Source organism: Ambystoma mexicanum, chromosome 12 (genome assembly GCF_040938575.1).
Source record: "Ambystoma mexicanum isolate Mex_15411 chromosome 12, UKY_AmexF1_1, whole genome shotgun sequence".
Lineage (NCBI taxonomy): Eukaryota > Metazoa > Chordata > Amphibia > Caudata > Ambystomatidae > Ambystoma > Ambystoma mexicanum.
In genome coordinates, this window is record NC_090936.1 from 466,465,697 (window position 1) to 466,489,524 (window position 23,828).

Here is a 23,828-nt window from a genome sequence, read left to right on the forward strand (position 1 = left end):
GCCTTTTGACAGTGTTTTCATGTAACATATACATATCCCTATGGCCCCTGCACACTGGTGCCAGGCAAACCTGGCACAAGCCCATGAGCCCTCTGCACTGCTGGCAGATAAAGTATAAACGTTATCATGGCACCTCCTCAATACGGCCAGGCACTTTATACATATCCAGTTCTTCCTCCTCACCGCTGCTGCCAGGTAAGCGCTACACATCCCTGTGGTTCCCCCTCTCTGCTGCCAGGCCTAATATACCCATCCCGCTGGTTCTTCTGCACTATTGCCAGGTAAGCTATTCATTTCCATATGGGCCATCAATACTACTGTCAGGAAAACTATGCGCCATCACATGGCCCCTCCTCACGGCCAGGTAAAGTATATGCCTCCATCTGGTCCCTCTTCACTGTTGCCTGGTAACCTTTGCACATTCTTGGGATCCCTCCATACCACTGGCAGATAAACTATGCACACCTTTAAGATCCTTGGCACCGCTGCCAGGTAATGTCTACACATCCTCATGAATCACTGTCAATGTTTCCAGGTGAAATATGCACCTCGTGTCGGAGAGCTCCGAATGTCCCAAAAACATTGGCAGTCTGAAAAAGGCCATAACCCGCATACAAGACCGCTGAAATTCCCAAAAATATTTTCAGCACAAAAGATGCGCCCTACACCACTGAAAATCCGATTAATGTTCCCATGCTCACATCCATCAGGTGGCCTTCGAATGCCTTTGTGATCCACCTCTGATGCTTACAAGTAAACCTTACACGTCCCCATAATGCCTCCTCTATGGGTACACTGTGAAGCATGCTGCCTCTCTTCACTTCACCACCGTCGGGGTAATGGGGGAGCTGGGGCGCATTGTGCCAGTGAGTCAGAGATCCCCGCAAGTGACTTCTTCACAGATGATAGCAAAGTGGTCTTCAGAGCCTGTTGCCACTGAGCCTTCCTGCCTTGCCTTTGTGGTAACTGGGTGAGGATAGCCACTGCTTCCCACAACAGTGAGCAGGCCGCGCATTTCCATCTGAAAGGAGAGAACAATTCGAAGCCTGACTTGAAAGAGGTCTCCAAATTATGCCCATGTGGGTGAAGGCATTTGGAGTAAGAGGTTGTGCCCAATTTACCATCTTTCATTATCCCTTTGGCAGAACCCCCTGCCACCTAAGACATACATGGACAAATGTGGCTGTTAACAGGGGATTGGCACCTATTAAGAGTAATGACAGAGTCAGTCTACAATAAAAGGAAGGGCTTGAGGGTTGAAAAGCGAGCAATCCAGCTGGTATTAGTAGAGAACAGAAGCATGTAAACCCTTTGGCATCTGGCAGCAATGGCACACATTTGGGGGTCCCTTAACTGTCACGTGTATGGATCACCCCAGCCAGCCTGAACTCTGAACATAAGGGGGGGGGTAGCCCCTCTCAACCTCTCCCATCTGGAGAGTATTTTCCCGCGCTCTGGTATGCGACAGTGCAGCTATCAGACACTGATTTACAACTTGGAGAACGTCTTCTCTTGTTTTTATACAGTACTGATTGTGCTCTCGCTACAATTAGAATTTATTTAAGTGGGTTTAGAAGTGTATCCCCTCCACACCTCATTAGTCACAATTAGTCTATTAACTAACCTTTCTGATTGTAAAAGCATTCTGTTCACAACCTACCAACTACCCGGCTGCTTACTCATCAGCTCACAAGCTCTGCAGCCCCGTCCACGATGCTGCCTCTAATGTATATAATAGTTAGGGTGGAGGGAAAGGAAGGCAGACAGGCATAACATGCATTGCATAACACAGTGTTACCTACTCATTTAGCATCTCACTGTACCAACGTTTCTCAGAGTCAAGAAAGACTAGCCGAAAAAAGAAGCATTTATTTAGACATGATGAAATTCCCTCATGCAATCTCTCTAGTATAAACACAATATTCCAACTCTTCAAGTTCACATAGAATCAAAACACCTTTGTATGGTGAGTAACAGGTCTCTTCAGTGATCAAACCAATTCACACGCATGGGCCTCATTCGCATAGAAAGCCCTTTCCAACCCCACATGAGGTTTAAATCACCATTCACATGACGCCATTATCTGTTCCTTCGCAAGTCGCTCGAGGAGCATCTTACTCTGAAGTGTCTGGCCGTTTTATCAGTGTAGTAGGACCGACGTCAAGGCCTCTTACGTATTTGTCTGTGCTCTGGCTCTACACGGCAGTTTACCGGCTGAACGCGCGGCCTGCTAGTGCAGTGATTTTAGCATATTTGGTTCTTGCTTGAATCCGCTTATATCTACATTTGAGAACATGTTTGTATGCATGCTTGTATGAATGAACACATTATGTAAGGCTGCTAAGCGCTTTGCTGTGCTATAATAAATAGTTATACATAAAAACACACTTCTTGCTAGTAGCTGCTTTGCAAGTTGAAAGTTGAAGCTAATGCACGCCTCTAGCGCTTTGAATATCTTCTGCTGCATGAAGCACTAAGTCGCTATTTCTTAATTGTCATGGTGCACTGCTATTTAAGGATGGAGCCCATTACCTGCTTCAAGGCACTACATTCTACTGGGCCTTGCCAGGCCAATGCTAGTTCACATATATGACGGGAATGCTGACATGAAATGGTATCTCACATGCTGCTATTACCCCGCGGAGGCAGAATGGGTGGCCTCCCATGACATAACCATCTTTATATTGCTCACCTCAGTTACTTTTATGGTTGCAGACACCACAACCAGCCACACTGCACCGACCTGCAAGTCCAAACCATCAACTTCCAGTCTGGTGAGCACAGCCAGCACCCACGCTTCAGGGGGCTCATCAGGAGCTATCTCGTACCGCCAGCAGCGGTTGGGTGTCCCCTCCTTCCAGCAACAGCAGCCCTTGAACCTCAGCCAGGTAAGGACGGGTCCCAGCCTGTGTGTGTCTTAAGAGTTTTGATTGCCATTGTGTTTGGCGTGAGTGCATGCCCAGTTGCACTGTGGAAAAAATACTAATTTTGGCAAGGTTTTGTTGACTTGGGTGATAGAGACACCAGAAAAAGGCCTAGACTACAACAGCAAATGATATATAAAAACCTATTATAGAAGAGTCTCTTCTTCAGACTCCCTGCTGACCCTCTGGCACCCCCATCATTCTTGACTGCCTTCCTGCTATTCAGTCCTGGTGCGCCTCCAATGATCTCTGCCTAAACACCTTTAAAACTGAGATCCTTTGCATTGGGACCCCTGCTCCCTCTTTCTTCCCTTCATTCTGGCCTTCCTCCATGGCTTTTCCGCCTGCTCCTTCAACTGAGACCAGAAACCTTGGAGTCATCTTCGACTCCACTCTCTCCTTCCTCCCTCACACTCAGGATATTGCCAAGAAGTCCAACTACCAGCTCTTCCTTCTCCAAAGAATTCTACCTTTTCTCACTTTCCTGCAGAGGCTCAATGTGACCCAAGCTCTAGTTCTCTCTAGACTTGACTACTGTAATAGCCTTCTACTGAATCTTCCTTCCTCCACTCTGCGGCCCCTTCAGCCTATCTAGAATAGAGCAGTGAGACTTATCCTTGGCCTTAAGTCTAGGGACCGCATCTCATCTGCCCAAAAAGGTCTTCACTGGCTCCCGGTTGCTACACAGATTAAATTCAAATCCCTCGGCATCATCCACAAGGCTGTCTGGTCCCAGGGACCACACTATTTTCAACTCTATCTCACTAAATACTCTCCCAGCTGGCCTCTTCGCTTCTCTGGCACCAACACTTTGTGTGTAAAGCGTTTTGCTAAAAAGAGGGCAGGGGGTCGCTCACTTTCCTCTGTGTGCCCCCTCCTTTGAAATAGCCTTTCCCTTCCCCTCCGCCTTGAGCAGGACCTTCTCACATTCCGGACGCTCCTTAAGACTTTCCTTGTTTCCTCCTCCTTCCCAGCTTCTCTCCTCTGCTAGTCCTGCAGTTGCTGAATCTGTGTCCTTGGCCCTTGTGTATCTTCGGGGCCTTGACATCCCTCACTGATTACTTCCGGCTCCTGTCTATCCACAGCACTTTGCATCTGCACACCTTCCGCTCTGGAGACTCGCACTTACACCTCCCGCGGCTCTGGCCTTGTAGCACTCAACATTCCTAGCACTTCCTCTATGGCTCTCCCACATACTGAGACTCCCCAGCACCTACCCCTCTTACCTCTTCCTTTCTGCACTTGCACGTTCTGAATACTCACAAGGCATAGTAGGTTTGTCCCTCTTCCTCTCAGCTCTTAATATGATGGTGTAATGTACGCTCCCACCCTCCCTGCCATGTGGGCACTTGGAAACAGTATATTCTTATTGTATAAGCCCCTAACCAGCAAACAATAAATCCAATAAATAAAATAAATTGCGTTATTAATGTTATAGACTGTGTTTCAGTTACAGAAAAACAGTTTTTTATAGTCTCCTTTGTATTCTCAACTAGATAGGGATTTACAACACATTGTGATGGAACTGGAAACTGCCTTTGTCCAATCCCCGGTGGCCCGTACTTTGTATTCTCTGAAACTTGCCATGAGCTTTCCTGAGTCCTGCCAAGATCTTTTTCTTTTTTCCCTCCACCAAATGAGACTTTGTAGTTGTTCTTTCTTTTCCATGGATTCATGGGTTTTCTGTTTTTCTGAGTTTATTTTAATTTTATTTTAAACAAAATGTTATTGTTTAAAGCGCGGGCCTACCTCAAGAGCATCAGAGTGCTGTGCAGGCTGTGGGTAGCCAGCATTTGGGCAGGCATCTTTTAACATTAGAGCACTACTGTGAGTTGCTGTCTGTGCATCCATTGGGAATAGTCCTTGATCAGGAGTTGTTGAAAATCCCATCTTTTGGGATGTTTGCTAAATTAGAAAATTGTGGGGTCATTCTGAGCCTATACTGGGATAGAGTTCCAAAAGGGGGTTTTATGTCATTTCTTCAATGGTCGGAATTTCGTTGGTTTTTTTACAAGTATTTTTTGCTGAAAAAACTCATCAAAATTAATTAATTTTATATTTTTGGGGGGTTCACCCCAAGCCACCATCCCCTATTGTTTTTTGAACTATTCCTGACCCTCCCACCCATCATATACACTTTCCCAACCCCGCCTATATATTTCGACAAGTTTTTTTTGCTAAAAAATATTAGTTAAAAAACTCATCGAAATTCCACCCGTCGATGAAAGGACGTTATCCCCAAACGGGGTGGGTGCTTGACAAGAGGAGGATTGTTTGCGGGTCCTCTTTTTGCGGACTAGTTTAGATTCAAGCTGGTTGGACGTGTGCCACCAGATGTATTGAGTTTAGCCGCCAGGTGCGCTGTTGTGCTTCTTGTGACTGTTTTCTAAATGATACATGCAGTCTTAAAAAGTATCCTGGCCCGGAGAGGAAGCATAATAGTTTGTGTAGGACAGGGGTGATTCGGTAAAATTTCCATGCAACCATAATAAGTTGTGCTGCAGCGTGGTGGACTGCTTTTAGGGGAGCCAAGTGAGTGACTGGGAGCCCTGTCAGGAGGGCATTTCCCCCATCGATGTGCAAGACCACAAGGGCCTGCACTACATTCCAAAGTTCCTGTGCTGGAAAAAAGGGTTTGATTTTGCAAAGGGTGGAGATTTCGAGCCTGGTCATTTGAGCCTTTTTGGCTCTGTACTCCTGGAAGGACAGACTGCTGTCACCAGTGAAACCTAAAGATCTTGCTGAATCCGAGAGTTGCAAATCAAATCTTTCTAGGGGCATATCATTGAGTCATTGTAGGACAAGTTATTGCTCAGTAAAGGGAACGGTGAAGCCTAAAGATCTTGCTGAATCCGAGAGTTGCAAATCAAATCTTTCTAGGGGCATATCATTGAGTCATTGTCGGACAAGTTATTACTCGGTGAAGGGAACGATGAGGACAAATTCCATTTTGGTTTGGTTAAGTTTGAGGTAGGCAGTCGACATCCAGGACTGGACGATGGCTGGGTAATCATAGAGACCGCTGATGTACTGTGGGTTTTTTACTCTCACCTACAACTGAGTATCGTCCACGTATTGGTGAATGGCTATATCAGGACCTTTGAGGAGTGTTCCCAGAGGTTCCATGTAAAGATTTTAAAGGATCGGTTGGTTGGACCAAAGGCTGAGCTGGTCATGCAGAGGATTATTTTTCTTATAACCGCTTTTCTTTGAAGCTTATGTTTATGCAGTGCAGTATTTATAAGCATTAGATGTGCCTATGATGCTGGCATTGAATCAGCTTCTCTTGGTTCCACTTTCAGATTTATTGTCGATCCCTAAAGGATGAGAGATACCTTAAAAAAGAGAATCATGTCTCCATGAATCTCGTTTTGTAATGCACATAGTCTGACATAGGACAGGGCGGTCCAATTTTAGATTCAGCATTTGTGTCCACAAGTGCTTCTTAGCACACTCATGATGCACATTGACATTTCTGAATAGGGACTGACCTACCTGAACAGATCCTAGGATGGCTTTTCCAGGTTCTTGCATTTGTTTAAAAGGCAGCATTACTGGTACAAAACCTTTTATTTTGGGTTCAACTTGGTCTCCATGGTCGTTCCCTGCCAACATAACCATGTAACCATGCCTCTGGCATCACAGTTGGCACTGATCAGCCCACTTAGATTCTTGACCGAGGCATCTCTAGCAACCAGACAAAAAAAACACCTTGGGTTCACTAAGAAATGGCTGGTATGTGGGGCTTTTACCAGGGTGTCCTTCCCCTCCCCCTGATATCCCTAGAAAATAGTGTATTGAGTTTTCTTCACTACACTAAATTTAAAACGCACTCATGTAATGCTGCATGTATATCGAAAAACTTTATCCAACATTGCAAAGTTTTCCATTTGTGAGCAGCATCGTTACAAGCTTTTTTTAGTCGGTACCCTGAGCTTAAACACCACCTCTGGATAAGAATTTGAATAACAGATGCATAATGTGTCTGGATAATCCTTCGTAAAGTTTTGGCGGTCTTCGCTGCTTGGTGATCTGTTCCCAATGACACTTTAAGATGAGGCCATGGTAGCAGTGGTATTTTCGGACCAGGAAGGACCACCAGCAATAACACAAGTTCTTATTCCTCATCAAGCATAGATCCACGGAATGAAATCAGCAAATCCATGGTTTCTCAACAATCGGTCTGCTCCTGCTTTTCACAAGATTTGCAATGAATCATGAAAATAAATTCGACATCACGCAGGCATAATTTCATGATTTGGAATGTCTCACTACTGGTGAGATGGGGAGGGAGTGGCCGTACCTTTATTATTGATTATAGACGTCCTGTGATGACTGTCTGACTTTATTGTTCTTACATGTTTTGTTTCATTTGTGTCAGATTTATACTGGAGTTGTATTTAAGAGGATAAATACAGTAGATGTCCGTTCTTTGTTTGTATGATGCTCATTTCCTCAATTGGAAAGGCAAAGTGCTTAGAAATATGGTGTCTCAACTTCAGGTGCTACATACATTCAGAGTTTGTTCAGAGCGTAATCTGATTACTTCTGCATCTTCCATTGCTTTTGTTGTGTAGCAGATGCCAGGAAAATACTTTTCTTTCTTATGTAGTAAAGAATAGTATATGGTCTGTGCCGAACAAACAAAAGCAAAGGACTTTTGTTCCTTTTAATTTAACTAATTGATTATTGTATGTTTTGCAGGTGTTTAAAATCTGTTTACGTACAAATGCTTTGCGTAGATCACTCTCTATTAATGAGTCCAGGGAAGTACAAGTCGTTTACTTGCAAATAAAGAGGGTGCTTCGATAGAGGCGTTCCTGTCACTCTATACCTACGCTATGTGTACAAGTATCCATGATTCCTCATGTGTCAACATCCTCAGATTGTATTTCATCTGCAATCGGTTGGCCGCTGTGAGATAGCTCAGAATTTGTTTTCGACATCGTCTTTTCGACGCACTTACTGACTTCAAACATTCTTTAGATGCCATGATCCGATGCCAATCAACATTGTTTCTTGACCAGCGGCGGATTCTACTCCTCGACATGAGAGGGACTATTCCTTGGATGGCTACACATACTGTGTCTAATAACCGCTTTCCAAGGGACCAAGTCGAAGAGAGAACAATTTGGTGTGTAAACGTCTTAAACCTAATAAACCCAAAGAACATCGAACAAAATGCAGGCTGCAGCAAAAAATCAACACAAGCCTTCAACCTTGAATCCGGTGGTCAAGGTTGTGGAACTGGGCGGCAGGAACAGACCCGCCCCCACTCAGCTATCAAAAAAGGCTTCAAAGCTGAAGTTCTCGAAGCCAGCATCTAGCTCCAAAGGGCCAGCCGCTGGTTGGTCTATGGCGGCTTTTCCTGGCATCCTGATGACTATTAAACTGGCTAAACCCCCAGTGAAAGGACTGAGGATCAATCCCGTACATCAAAGTGCCCTGAGGTTTAGGGGGTCAATGCTTGAGCAGCTTGGGTGCTGACTGGAGCAAGACTCCCAGTAGTATCGGAGTCAAGTCTGGGTTGAAGCTAAAACCACATAAAGATCATTCAGGCCAGCCCAGTACATCACCAGGGAAACCATCTGCACATATGTCACATGCCACACACAAAATAAAGACTGCACACCCTTAAGGATAGTCTCCACTCACCCTAAAATCACATCGCAGCTCACGTCTAAGGGCCCCTCCATGTCTACTGCATACACTGAAGTAGTCAGCCATTAGCATCCTCGCTACACGAGAAAAAGCCTGGAAAAATGTCGGCCTGAAAAATATCTTCATTGAAGATCGGCACCTCTAGTGCATGTACTGCTTGCATCTCGACAACGATGCGGACGGGTATTATATATGGCAGGCCTTCCCCTCCAAGACTTGAATGGGCAGGTTCCATCTGCAAGGAAATCGCTGACGCCAACGGCCAAGCATAAGACCTTGTCAACACACGCCCCGTCCAAGGACCCGACACCGGCTCCACCATAGTCGATCTCGTTGTCGTCACAGACCCTGTCGAGGGACTCGTCAAAGACCTTATCTATCAAGGCTGTTACCCCATCAACGACTACCCCGTCGACGATTACCCTGTCAACAACTTCATCCATGAAGGCTGGTTTTCCGTCGATGACTTCAATCCTGTTGAGGGGCTTGTACACTACAGTCACAGTTATGACAATGACCACTCCCAGAGTGGCCTTGCCGCCTACGCCTATGCCCACGATACCAGCAACGACCCGTCAACAACAGCACCATTTCCTGCTCCGGAGGCCCTGGTCATTGCCTCTTTTCCTACGGGCTCGAATTTGGAGTGGGAGATGCCTCCAGTTCTCGCGTTGCTCCCTAGACCCACCAAGGTCACACCACTTTCACCCTGTCTCCTTTGTGGGCTCACAGGGTGTCATGACCAGTTCCAGTAATTCAATCCTCCAGTCCTTCTGAGGAGGACCTGCCAGAGGGTTTTTACTCCGACTAGGAGGGCGGTAAGGGAGAGCCTGATCCCATTTTGGCAGTGTCTCAGCAAGGGCTCAACCATCTCACCTGTCATCTCAGCCTCTTAGCCCTTTGCCTCAATTTATTTATTTATATTTATTTTCTTATGCATTTGTAAGGCGCTTATACATCAGGAAATTGTGTTTTTCAAAGTGCCCACAGGGCAAAGGGATGGGAACAGCAAGGCAATGGCATATGATGACAATTATTAGTAAAATACAAAGGCGGTCCTAGTAGGCCTTGTGAACATACGGAGTGTGCAAGTGCAGAGAGAGAGAAAAGGAACAGGGGAGGGGTTAAGTGCTAGAGGTTCCACAGAGGGTGGGAGTGCCAGAGAGCAGGTTGCACAGCCAAAAGGTAAGTGCCAGAGAACCAGTTGCAAAGGAAACAGGTAAGTGCCAGTCAGTGACTACTTGCTTGAAGGTGGGTCACCAACCAATACAGTAAGTGCAGGTCAGTGAGACGACACAGGCCCGAAGACAAGTGCAGGGGGAGGGCGGATGCAGCGGGCGATTGGGCAGAAGAACAGGACCCAGAAGGACACATAATGACCCATTCCCCATCACAGCGACTATGGGGTTTAGCACGGGAGGAAGAGAGGGAAGGAGGAGGAGAAGAGGAAAGTCTTGAGGTGCGTGCAGAACTTCAGGAAATCCGGCTCAAGTGGGACAGAAAGGGGGAGGCTGTTGTAGATGAGGGAGCCAGCTGAGGAAAGGGAACGGCCGCCCGCTCTCTGCTTAGAGAAGCGCTTGACAAGCAGAGAGTTGGAGCCGGAAGGATTTGGAAGGGGAGTATTTGGTGATAACCAGTTGCAGATAGCCTGGTGCCTGGCCCCAGACAGCCTTGCGAATGATGCAGAGGGATTTCAATTTGATCCTTTACGCAACTGGGAGCCAGTGTCGAGATTTTAGGGATGGAGAGATATGGTCCCTGGACTTGAGACCAAGGATAAGTCTTGCAGCCCTATTCTGGATTAGCTGAAGGGGGCAGAGAGAAGAAGGTAGATTAAGGAAGAGGCTGTTAGAATAGTCCAGCCCGGAGAGAACCAATACAATAGTCCAGCCTGAAGAGAACCAGAGCTCTGGAGACATTAAGCTTCTGGGGAAAGGTGAGAAAAGGGAGGATACCCCTCAGGAGGTAGAGTTGGAAATGGGCAAGGTCAAGGTCCAATATCCGAGGAATGAAAGGGGGAGAGGAGTCAAAGATGACTCCCAGGTTTCTGGTTTCAGAGGAAGGAGAGCCCATCGAGGGTGGCCAGAGTGAAGGGAGAAAAGAGGGAACAGGAGTCCTGATAGGAACAATCTCAGAAATGATAGAGGATGTCAGATGAGATGCAGAGGGTAGTCTGAAGAAGAGTTGAGTGTGATCTGTATAACACTGGAAGTGCAGTGAGAAAGTGAAGATAAGGTGAGCAAGAGGGGCGAGATAGACGTTAAAGATCCAAGGTGAAAGGATAGAGCCCTGGGGAACACCACAAGTGGAGATAGAAGGGGGCGAGGAGAAAGAACCCAGAGTAACCTGGGAGGGACGGTCAGTGAGGAAGGAGGTCAGCTAGTCCAGTGCCCACTCTGAGATACCAAGTGTATCATGGAGCCGTTTTATGAAGATGGAGTGGGCGACCGTGTCAAAAGCAGAGGAGAGATCGAGTAGAGTAAGAACAGCGGGTGAGTTGGAGTCAAGAGAAGTGAGCAATTCTTCACAGGTGTTCAGAAGAGCAGTTTCCATGCCTCTGGATGCTCGAAATCCAGATTGATGGTCGTGCAGGCAACTAACAAGCTTAGTATGCTAGGTCAGTTGGTGGAAGTCCAACTTCTCCAGAGGTTTCCCCAGGAAGGGATTGATAGAGATGGGGTGCTAGTTGGCCGGTCACAAGGGGTCAGCGAAAAGCCTTTTTTAGGAGGGAAATGACCCAGTGGCAAGAGTGATTTACAGAAGTCAGTGAGTGCAGGGGCAAGGGAGCCGGCATTGTCCTTAATGGTTCTGGAAGAGCAGGGGCAGGGGGAGACCTGTTTGGAAGAGACCTTCATAGAGCGGACTACTCCAGTGACCTCATCCAATGTGATAAGAGAGGAGGAGGAAAGAGGGGGAGGAGAAGGAGGGGCCGAGGGTAGTAGGGAGATGGGAGGAGGGACGAGGAGAGAGAACTCGGGATGTCCTGAGTTTTAGCAGAGAAGTCAGTGGCCAGTGCAGTACAGAGGGCCTGTGAGGGAAGAGGTGAGGTAGAGACTGCAGATGGATTGGCTAGTTCTTTGCAGATTTTAAAGAGTTGTTGGTTGCTCCAGAGACGCAGGCCTGGATGTGAAGCCTCTTGGAGCGAATGGAGAGACGATATTGCCTTTGGAGAAGGCGACAGGCCAGTTTATCAGAGGATGAGCTTGAGGACTGCAGCTCTGCACTTACATTTCAGGCCCCCTATATCAGAGTCATACCAAGTGTTAAACTTGCTGTCAGGTTTGAGACGGATCCTCGTGACAGGGGCAAGAATATCGAGAGTGTTGGTGATAGCGAGATGTAGAATGTTGAAAGCAGAGTCAATAGTAGAGTCGGTAGAGGGAGGAGGGGGGATAAAAGTGGAAGCGAATGCAGCAATTGACACTCGTTTCATCGGACGAATGTCCGCAAATGAGGTTGGCAGAGCTGGGAGAGGTTCTATCAGAGAGCAGAGAGTTCCCAGGTGGGAGGAGAGGAGGGAGCGGTCAGACCAGGAGATCGGGGTGGAGAGTGGGGAAGAGAGAAGGAGATCAGTATGGATGAAGGCATTGAGAGTGTGTCCAGCTGAGGAGGTAGGACTGGAGGGGAGAATAAAGAGGGTGAGAGAGGTACAGAGGTCCCGGAAGAGAGTGGTGGCTGTGATTGAAGGACCCAGACAGGCCCAGACAGAGCAGAAAGCTACCCTGAGAGGCGGCCCTAAGAGGGAGCCGGTGTTCACTTGCCGGCTCCCGGGCCTGCTGAGGTTCAAAAGCTGGATGGCAGGCAATCAGCGTTGTCCTCGCCGGATCCACAGATCATATGTTGTGCAGGCGGAGTGCGGCAGCCATCATGAAAGACCTGCTACGATGCAGCCAGGAAGGGGCTGGGCAGCCTCAGGACCCAGACGATTCTGCCCTGAATGAATAAGTGAAAGAAACGTGAACCAACACAGGTTCCTGCTGTACCAAGAGGTATGTCTATGGACATCTTCACCACTCTACATACGCTGATCGGAAAGGGCAGGGTTGCTTCTCGCCTTGTCACCCTCTTGGTGTGTGCCGTCTTTTGCCTCCTCTTAAGCTGCCTTGCTGGGTTAGCTCTTACGTCATGGGATCTGCCTTGCTCGTCCTGTGCTCTCGTGCTCCACCTTTTATCCCTGTTGGGCCATCAGGTGGGTGTGATTTTGGTCAATTGTCTGACTTTGCCTGACCCTTGTATTGGGACATGTCAGGTAAATGGCTCTGGTGTTAGTCCATTGTCTTTCGTTTTGTGCGAAAGTGTTCATGTCGGAAAAGGGGGGTGGCAGTGTTTTGGAATGACCTACATGGTAGGATGGGGAAAAGGAGTTGAAAGAAGGGGGATACTGCATCTCACCCATCAGTGTCCCATTCCCACTCCACAAGGACCCCCCGCCCCATCCAGGTGATCCTCCCTCACTGGTCCACCCCCAGGAACTGGATCCAATAGCGATGGCCGTGTCCTGGCCACCTGGATGACAGATCCCCAGGGACTAGCTAGGGAGACACCTTTAGGTTTCTCACAGGGCCCCCAAATCCAAGAAGCAGGCAGACGGATCTGTAATGGAGAAGGCACCTGGCGGCCAGGGCACACATAAGCACAAAGACACAGAAAACATACCCAACGGCCGACTCTCAATGCTACTGTCGAGCGTCAAGGCCCGTGCATGGTCCAGGGACGAAATCTCAGGTTCTCCACTGTCCTCTGGGCCATCGCGTACCGCTTCGCCTCACGACAGTCACCCAAAACCAAAAGCGAAAGTCGGTTCGGACACTGTACATAAAAAGGACCTCCTTTCGCATGTGGAAAAACAGGTGGCGAAAGGCGTTTCGGCATCCCCCAAGAAAACGCAGAAAATGCAGGAACTAATTAAGAAACACGTCAGGTCGTGAAAAAGACACATTTTTCGATGCCATTGGCCCTAAAAGAGACACAGCCAGGGTTCCCCCCCTCACCCCACTTAGACTCTCAGGGGCCATGCACTACAAGGATGTAACTCCCTCCCATGCCACCACTGTCATGTCAGGCTTCCACCCTCATGAGAATATACAACTGCACAGTTCAATAAAATTATAAGGAGAATGTCTAGTTTTGTAGATTTAATGGACAGACACCCTGTCCAATTGACAATTCTTAAAGATGCTTAACAGCCAGGGGCATCAGCACAGCAGCCCCCTGCCAAGAAGTCTCCTCTTGGGCCACAGCCTACCACCCCTGCACTAAGCACTTTTGCTACGACATACCAAGACCCCTCTCAGGACTTGTATTATGACAACCAAGGAGACCCAGGGTCTCAGGGGGACCTCTATGACCAAGACCAGTTTTATGACGACGATGATGGCAACATTTACGTGATCCAGTCGCCAGACCACCAGGACCGGCCGGTAGCAGATTCGTCTGTTGACAGGCAATAATAATCAATCTTCTTCAGTACAATGAACTGCTACTAAAGGCGGCACTACATTTTAATATCGACAATCAGGAGGGGTCAACAAGGACTTTGTGGAAGATATTCTGGGGGACAAAAAGTCTGCCACCCAGTTTATCCCACTCCTGCAGTCTGTCCTAAAACGCATCCACCCATCCCTACTGGCGCCTAGTCTCATGAGCGCGGTCAACCCCAGAATAGAGAAATTATTCAGACCCGCACCCACTGACCCCCTGTATATTAGGAGTCAGCTTGAACCAGATTCGCTAGTGGTCACCACCACCAGAAAAAGGGCAGGCACTCCCCTGGCGTCGGCAGAAGCCCGCCAGACAAGGAAAGCAAAAAGATATTTCTGATGTTTGTTAATCTGCTTAGAATCACATGCTGTGCATAGGTCCGACATCCAGTGGTCACTGCGGAGTATTGCATTTTGTTTTTCGTAGTCGAAAAGGGGACGTCGACAAGGCGTGTCTGTAACACTATCCCTATAGTGACGTGCGTTGTACCCATAATCCCTCACGCGTCGAGGTCCCTCAGATTGTTTTTTTCCGCCCAGCTTCTGGTCGCCTTACGCGGAGCTCCTAGAGAGACATTGCAAATACTTACTATCGGACCTCGGTCCCTAATTATACTTATTATATTGTTAAAGATCCCTCCCCTCGACGTTAGCTGTGAAGCTGCTTCTCCGCCGAGCAAGTTTTCGACGGAGGGGAAGAGACGGAGGAGATCCTTCGGCGCTGCCGAACACGTGGCCTGGCCTCGCCGGCCAACATACAGTAGGGAGAGTGGGGGTTCGAACTTTTATCTTCTCTTTGAGAATGTCTTTCTTTCTCCCCTATCTTTCCCTTGGGGTTGTTATCACCAGTTATTGTTGCCTCAGCTATGGAGAGGACATCTTTTAAGTTTTGCCCATGCTGTACGGGCAAATACACTTGGAAGGACAAACACAAGCTCTGTAATCGTTGCTTGCCCCTCGATCATAAGGAGGACAGCTGTGCGGCCTGTAAGCTCTTGAAACCAAGAACTCTTAAAGAACGCAAAGTTAAGAGGTGGGCGGACTACGCTATGTCGAAGTCAGTTTCCTAACCCGCCGCCGCTGTTACAGAAAGTGACGAGGAGGGTGATAACTCGACGTCCGTTACGGAAGTCATTAACCCCCAGAAGGAGCACTCGCGCTCCTCGACGTCTGTCCCCGACGGGCTCGGCTCACGCCCTGCTCATGGGGATGAACACCCCGGCGACAGGGACGCACACAGACCCCATAGGCCTAAGCACACAACCCACGGCTCTTCTTCGCCGAAGACGAAGAATCCATCAGCGCCGAAGGGGACGCAGGGCACTCCGGCGTCTACCTCAGACCGTAAGGGTCTCAAGCCCCACCCGCAAACGCAGCCGCGACCAGCGATTGGGCTTTCATCAAACACGGGCGCTACCCCAAAATCATCCGACGTAACGCTCCATAGAGCGGCCGTCGAGGAACAATGCGTAACGCAGGCAACGTCGACACCAGAGTTCTCTACTGACAAACTCGTTGTCGAGAGCCTGGCGAGAATTGTTTCCGAAGACACACGTAAGCGGACGACGAAACAAACGTCGAATACCGCACAAAAAGCTATAGAAACGCCGAAAGAGCATAAGAGTAGCCAGGAACGGCCCCTTTCATCTAAGAGCACTTCAGAACTACCGGAGGGCTTTTCAGATGGCGACGGAAACCTTTCTTCGACGTTGTGGGAGCGTTCTAAGCGTTTTGAAGGTGAAAACACTGATTTCCCCCCTCTAGACTATTCAGGGGTCCCCCATGAGACCCTTGAAAGACTCCATTCTTGTATGGAGAAAATGGAAAGGTTTTTGGGAAACCAAAACCCACCCACACCCAAAAGACTAAGAGAATGGCCCCAGGATGACCCTAGGGTCAAAATTCCTAGGCTGTTTCCCCCTTCTACAGATGTATATGACCTCACGGAAGAGGAGCAATACCTCCAGGAGGATGATGAGTGTTTGGGTGGAGAGGAAGAACATGAGGAACAGGGGTTTGAAGAAGATCCTTACACTAGTGCAGGAGCTTTCAAAGAAGATACAGCTACCTCGCAGCCTTGGCAACCCCCATCAGTGCACTCAAACCCTGATGTCTTTCACTCTTCTCCTCTCAAGGATTCACCTATTGGAAACACCTCTCCCATAGATGACCAACCTTCACTTAATGCACTATGCGCAAGGCAGCAGCGCATTTTGAAATAGACATAGGGGAGACTCTTCCTGACATAGACTTTGTAGAGAAAGTTATTAAAGAAAAAGCCCCTGTTAGTCTATTCCGCTCCGGGCTTCTATAAAGAGAAGAATAACTCCTTCCCTTTCCAATCCTGCCTTAGTCAGAGGGGTCAACCCTCGGATAGAAAAGCTCTTCAGCCCTTCGCCCTCTGACCCGTTGTACATCAGAGGCCATTCTATTCCGGACTCCCTCGTAGTTACTAATACAAGGAAAAGGGTACCACTATCCACTAGTGAGGCACCACCTGACAAAGAGGGCAAAAAGCTCTACGCACTTGGGAAGAGAATCACGACGTCCGCCGCCTTTTCAACTAAGATTGCAAATAACAATTCCCTACTAGCTAGCTACGCAGATGCACAGTGGAGCAAGCTGCGCAGCGAAGCAGAGGACGCACTAGAACCCCTGTGTTCACGCCTGTTAGCTACAATCTCAGAGGGAACTCTTGTAAACCAGGGCATCGTAAAGAACTCCTTAGATGCCGCAGAGACGGCTGGCCGTTCCCTGGTTCAGGGAACACTTCTCAAACGCCATGTCTGGCTGCGCAATTCGGGATTTAAGCCGGAAACCCAGGCTTCCCTGATAAATAAGCCCATAGAAGAAACACATCTGTTTGGGAAAGCAGTTGATGAGGCCCTAGAACATGCGAAGAAAGAGTTTGGAAAGAGTTTGATACCATCAAAACTCTTGACCAAATTTCTAGGCCCCCTAACAGACGCGGCTATGGCAATAGACGCTCCTTTCGTGGCCAACGCCAGCAGCAAAACCAACAGCAATTTTACTCTGCTACCAACTGGCCCTCTAACCAGGGTAACAACACCCAGTTCAGTCAAAGAGGCCAACGCCGTGGCAGGGGAAGAGGTCGCGGCTCCAGCCCCAAAGGTTCCACGCCCAATACCAACAAATGACCCGAAGATTCGGGTCCCCTCCCATGCATCACCGGTCGGGGGCCGGCTAACATCGTTCCTTTCAGCATGGGAGGGAATATCGTCAGACCGCTGGGTATTATCCACCATAGCCCACAGATACTGCATCGAATTCAACGGTTCCCCGAAGTACAGACCCCCACGGAACCGACGCATGACACCGGAACACCTCACCATTCTTCTACAAGAAGTAGAAGAGCTACTGAAAAAAGAAGCTATAGAGGCTGTCCCCCTATCTCAGGTAACAGAAGGTATTTATTCAGTGTACTTCCTTGTACCCAAAAAGGACTTAACCATGCGCCCTGTATTAGATCTGCGCCCAGCGAACAAGTTTGTCAAACCCCAAAAGTTTCGTATGGTGACCTTGCAGGAAGTAAGCCCACTGTTATCACAGGGGGATTACATGACAACACTGGACATGAAAGATGCATACTTTCATATTTTAATGTTGCCAGCGCACAGAAAATACCTCAGGTTCAAGATAGAGAACAAACACTACCAGTTCAGAGTACTACTCTTCGGGATAGCATCTGCACCAAGGGTATTCACGAAGGTACTGGCAGTGGCAGCGGCAGACCTGCGCAGGTTATCCATCCAGGTATACCCTTACCTCGACGACTGGCTCATAACAGGGGATTCTTACGAAACATGCTTCTCCAATACCCAAAAGACTGTAGACCTTTTGTTCCAACTGGGCTTCTCCATCAACGAAAAGAAGTCCAGCTTAGACCCCAGCCAAATCAAACAATTCCTAGGGGCTCTAATTCGAACAAAGGACGGCCTCGTCTTCCCCTCCAACGAGAGGGTCCAAAACATGCTGTTTCAGATCCCCCATTATGTGGCAGGTCGAGAGGTGACGGTACGCAAAGCAATGCGCTTGCTAGGAATGATGGCGTCATGTATTTATTTGGTACCTCACGCATGCCTGCACATGCGCCCATTGCAAGAGTGGCTCAACAGCCAGTGGTGTCAGGCCAGCGGACAATGGGACGATCTAGTGGTGGTCTTGCAGGCCTTGGTTCTCTCGCTACGGTGGTGGACAAAAGAAAACCTGTTATTAGGGAAAACTTTTGCCACACCCGCAGTGGAAGCCACTCTAACCACAGACGCATCCCTTACAGGATGGGTAGCTTACCTATCCCATCACACTGCTCACAGAGCGTGGACTCCGAGCTTAGCATCCAAGCATATAAACCTGCTGGAACTACTAGCGGTGTTCAAAGCACTGAAAGCCTTTCAGGAACACCTACAAGGAAAGACAGTGATGGTCCTCACAGACAGCACCACAGCCATGTACTACCTCAACAAGCAAGGGGGCACTCACTCTCCAGGACTGTCCAAGCTGTCCCAGAACATCTGGAAGTGGGCTCTCAAACACAACATGTTCCTACTATCACAACATGTACCAGGGGAACTCAATCTGCTAGCAGACGAACTCAGCAGAGACTTCCCCCTGCCCGTAGAGTACGAATGGCGGTTACAAGAAGACATCATCTTCTACGTCTTCACACAGTGGGGTTTCCCAGAAATAGACCTGTTCGAAACTCTGGAAAACTCTCAATGCCAAGATTACGCCTCCAGGTACCCCCAGAACCAGTCCAAGGGGAACGGTCTATCGATTCCATGGTCAGGGAAATTTGTTTACGCTTTTCCCCGACTCCCCTTCTCAACAAGATAGTGCGCAAGATGCATCAGGAACAAGTTACCATGATACTGGTGGCCCCTATGTGGGCCCGACAGCCATGGTTCGCTCACTTGTTGGAGATGTCTCTATCTCCTCCAGTGAAACTGCCCTGCCCGTACAACATGCTGTCACAAGACAGGGGCAGGACACTGCACCCATGTCCTCAGACCATGAACTTAGCAGCCTGGCTCCTGAGGTCATAGAATTTGGACATTTACAACTTCCACAGAGGTGCATGGACATCCTCAGAGAGGACAGAAAGCCTAACACTCGTCACTGCTATTCTAGCAAATGGAAAAGATTTGTCATCTGGTGTAGAGGGAAGAGTATCAACCCCGTTGACTGCTCTTCCACACAAATTATTCTGTACCTGACCCATTTACTGGACTCGGGTCTAGTATTCATTTCTATTAAAGTACACCTGGCAGCGCTTTCTGCTTACACCACTTCACAACTCAAAGTATCGTGGTGGAAGATCCCAGTAATCAAAGCCTTCATGAAAGGGGTAAAGAGAATACACCCTCCAATAGCAAACCCAGCTCCCGGCTGGGATCTAAATGTGGTACTCACCAGGCTCATGGGGTCACCCTTTGAACCCATGCACAAGGCAACTCTTAAAGATCTCACTCTTAAGACTGCTTTCCTAATAGCTATTACCTCGATTAGGAGAGTAAGTGAACTACAGGCCCTTTCGGTTATAGACCCCTTTGTAAGAGTTCACAAGGATAAAGTGGTTCTACGCACACACCCAAGGTTCGCACTGAAATTCATCTCCAAATTCCATGTCAACCAGTCTATAGAACTACCAACGTTCTTTCAAAATCCTTCAAATCTAGGAGAAAAAAGCCTGCATACACTTGATGTGCGCAGAGCTGTCATGTTTTACATGGAAAGAACTAGTCCACTGAGAAAGACTAATCAGTTCTTTGTCTCGGTGGCAGCAGGAAGAGAAGGAGATGCAGTTTCAAAATCCACTATATCTAGATGGATTGTACAATGCATCACTCTCTGTTACACTCTTGCTAAGAGAGAACTACCCTTCAAGCCAAGAGCACACTCTACTCGAGGCACTGGGGCATCCATAGCATTCATTGCAAATGTTCCCCTTGAGTCCATCTGCAAAGCGGCAACCTGGAGTTCTGTACACACCTTTACAAAACACTACTGTCTAGATGCCCACTCTAGATCTGATTCCCAGGTGGGACAAGCAGTATTAAGACATCTTTTCTCTACTGTTCCTTCTCACAACCCACCTCCAACTCCGGGTACTGCTCGCTAGTCTATGCACAGCATGTGATTCTAAGCAGATTAACAAACATCAGAAGACAATGCATTACTTACCGTAAAAGCATTTCTGATGGTTGTATCTGCTTAGATTCACATGCGCCCACCCTTCCTCCCCGCTCGGATGGAAGGAACATAGACATCCTTTTCTATATCTCTCTTTTCTGTACTCACTCACGTCTAGAAGGCTCCCTCAGGGCAGAAAAATACAAACAGAGGGACCTCGACGCGTGAGGGATTATGGGTACAATGCACGTCACTATAGGGATAGTGTTACAGACACGCCTTGTCGACGTCCCCTTTTCGACTACGAAAAACAAAATGCAATACTCCGCAGTGAGCACTGGATGTCAGACCTATGCACAGCATGTGAATCTAAGCAGATACAACCATCAGAAATGCTTTTACGGTAAGTAATGCATTGTCATACTTTCGGGAGAAAGGTTGCCTACTCTGCAGAATACCAGACGAGAATCACTAACAACAATACACTGTTAGCTAGTTACGGCGGCTACAAATGGGATGACCTGGAACACCAAATTGAAGCCGTCCCAGAACCACTAAAGGCTCAATTACTGAAGACCATCTCAGAAGGCAAGCAGATCTCAAACTGCATCCTAAAGAATAACCTTGATGCAGCAGATAATGCAGGACGCATCATAGCAGAGGGAACGCTCATCAAGCGCCACGCCTGGCTCAGACAGTCGGTGTTTAAGCTAGAAACACAGGCAACCTTCTTAAACATGCCAGTGGAGACAAATGTGTTCTTCGGGAAGGCCATAGAAGATGCCCTTATGAGCGCCAAGTAGTAATACAACACTCTTAAATCCCCTTGACAGTTGACAAACAAACCATATTCCCAATGGGGCTCCCCAAACTCTAAGAGATTTCGGGTGCTCAACGTTCCTCAGGCTACACTCAGGGTGGACAGTCCTCGTCTTGGGGCCAGTCTCAAGGCCAAGGTTCCTCGTCCAATTTTCAAAGAGGAAGTACAAGGGGCAGAGGAAGGGGCAGAACCTCACCTGGGAGAGGCTCAACCCCTCCCTAACAATGACGCACCGTTTCAGATCCCCTCCAATACTACTCCAGTAGGAGGCCGAATTTCACACTTTACCCACGCATGGGAGGGTATAACGTCTGACAAGTGGGTTTTGTCCACTGTGGCTGGCGGGTAATGTATCAAGTTGCTACAAAAACCACCATACCGCCCGCCAAGACAGAAGAAAATGACAGCAGAAGAACAAAGCATACTGCTGGAGGAAATAAAGGGGCTGCTGGAAAAGGACGCCATAGATATCGTCCCGGCAAACGAGGTAAACAAGGGTATTCATTCAACATACTTCCTTGTGCCAAAGAAAGACCTTACCATGAGCCCAGTACTAGATCTGTGCCCTGCAAACAAATATGTCAAACCCCAAAAGTTTCGTATGACCTTGCTCCAATAGGTGATTCCTCTCCTAAAACAGGGAGACTACATGGCAACATTGGATATGAAAGATGCATACTTTCATATTTCAATGTTGCATATTTCAATGTACCCTGCGCACAGACAATAAATGCGTTTCAAGATGGCGGGAGTACACTACCATTTCAAAGTACTCCCATTCGGCATCGCCTCGGCAACAAGAGTATTCACAAAGGTTCTCGCAGTAGTGGCAACACACCTGCGCAGAAAGTCCATCCCAGTGTGCTTTATCTGGACGACTGGATAATCACCGGGGAATCTCCTCAAATTTGCAAATCAAATACGCAAAACACAATAAACCTTCTCTTCAATCTGTGTTTCTCCATCAATGAGAAGAAATCAAGTCTAGTCCCCAGCCAAATAAAACAATTTCTAGAGGCTATCCTAAACACAAAAAAGGAGCTGACTTTCCCCTGAAACGAGAGAGTACAAAATATGCTGTTGCAAGTACCTCACTACAAAGTCGGTCGCTAGATAACTGTACGCAAAGCAATGCGCTTGCTCGGGATGATGACCTCATGCATTCACTTGGTTCCACACGCACGCCTGCGCATGCGACCAATGCAGGAATGGTTAGCGAAACAGTGGTCTCAGGCAAGCGGACAGTGGGACGATCTAGTGGTTGTTTCGCTAACCCTGGTTCAGGCTCTTTGCTGGTGGTCCAAGGACAACCTGTTAAAAGCAAAACCTTTTTGCGCTCCACCAGCACAAGCGATCCTAACTACAGACGCCTCACTCGCCACCACACAGCCCACGACCATGGACAGATGCTACTGCCCAAAGACATATCAACTTCCTAGAACTCTTGGCAATCCTCAAGGCTCTTCAGGCCTTTCAGCAACGTCTCAACGGTCAAACAGTGCAGGTCCTCACAGCCACAACAACTGCCATGTTCTATCTGAACAAGCAAGGAGGCACACACTCTCAAAGTCTGTCCAAGCTATCCCAAAAAATATGTAAGTGAGAACTCAAGCGGAACATGCTCCTAACATCTCAACATGTTCCAGGGGAACTCAATTCTCTGGCAGACACTCCCTACCAGAAGAACATGAGCGGCAACTAGACAGAGATATCCTAGACAGAATATTCTCACAATGGGGTCCCCCCCACTAGACTTGTTCGCCACAAACCTAAACGCACATGGCCCAGACTTTGCGTCTAGGTTTCCCCAACCAGGGTCCAAGGGGAACGCCATGTGGAGGAACCGGTCAGGAAAATGTGCTTACGCTTTTCCCTCGGCACCACTCCTCAGCAAGATAGTGCACAGGATGTACCAGGAACAAGTAACTCTGATCCTGGTTGCTCCTATGTGGGCGACACAGCCTTGGTTTCCACAAGCTTCCGTGCCCATACAACATGCTGATACAACACAAAGGGCCATCCCTCCACCCGCGTCCACAGTCTATGAACTTGGCAGCTTGGCTCCTGAAGTCATAGAGTTTGGCCACTTAAATCTTCCACAAAGGTGTATGGATAGCTTTAAAGAGGCACGAAAACTCAAGACCAAGCACAGCTATTTGAATAAGTGGAAGAGATTTGTGATATGGTGCACATCACAATTACTAAACCCAATGGAATGTTCTCCAGCTAACATTCTACACTACATGCTTTACCTTCTAGACTCCAGCCTAGTATTTAATTCCATAAAAGTGCTTCTGGCGGCCCTGTCAGCTTACACCACTTCACAGAACAAAGTGTCCTGGTGTAAAGTCCCTGTTATTAAGGCATTTATGGAAGAGGTAAAGAGGCTATAGCTCCCAATTTCCAACCCTCCTTTGGGTTGGGATCTCAATGTTGTGCTCTCCAAGCCCATGGGTCCACCCTTTGAGCCTATGCACAAAACCAGCCTAAAACATCTTACTTACAAGACTACATTCCTAGTAGCTATCACCTCTGTAAAACGAGTCAGTGAGCTACAGGCTTTGTCCGTAAAATACCCCTTTTTCATTATACACAAGGACAAGGTTGTCCTCAGAACACATCCCAGGTTCTCACATAAGTTCATTTCAAAGTTCCATGTTAATCGATCCATAGAACTACCTACCTTCTTTCAAAATCCATCAAACTCATCAGAAAGAAGCCTCCATACACTTGATGTACGGGGGACGGTCTTGTACAATGTGAACAAAACCAAACCTCTAAGGAAAACAGACC

The 23,828-nt window shown here is 48.0% G+C and overlaps 1 protein-coding gene across 5 annotated transcripts in view; it reads left to right on the top strand.

The window, feature by feature from the left end:
* The window catches only part of HIPK2 (homeodomain interacting protein kinase 2), a 668,258-nt gene that overhangs the window by 612,562 nt on the left and 31,868 nt on the right, over window positions 1-23,828 (top strand). For all 5 annotated transcript variants that reach the window (XM_069628730.1, XM_069628733.1, XM_069628732.1 and 2 more), the window contains exon 15: window positions 2,716-2,888. In XM_069628730.1, coding sequence (XP_069484831.1) covers window positions 2,716-2,888 — 173 coding nt within the window. The remainder of the gene's footprint in view (window positions 1-2,715; window positions 2,889-23,828) is intronic.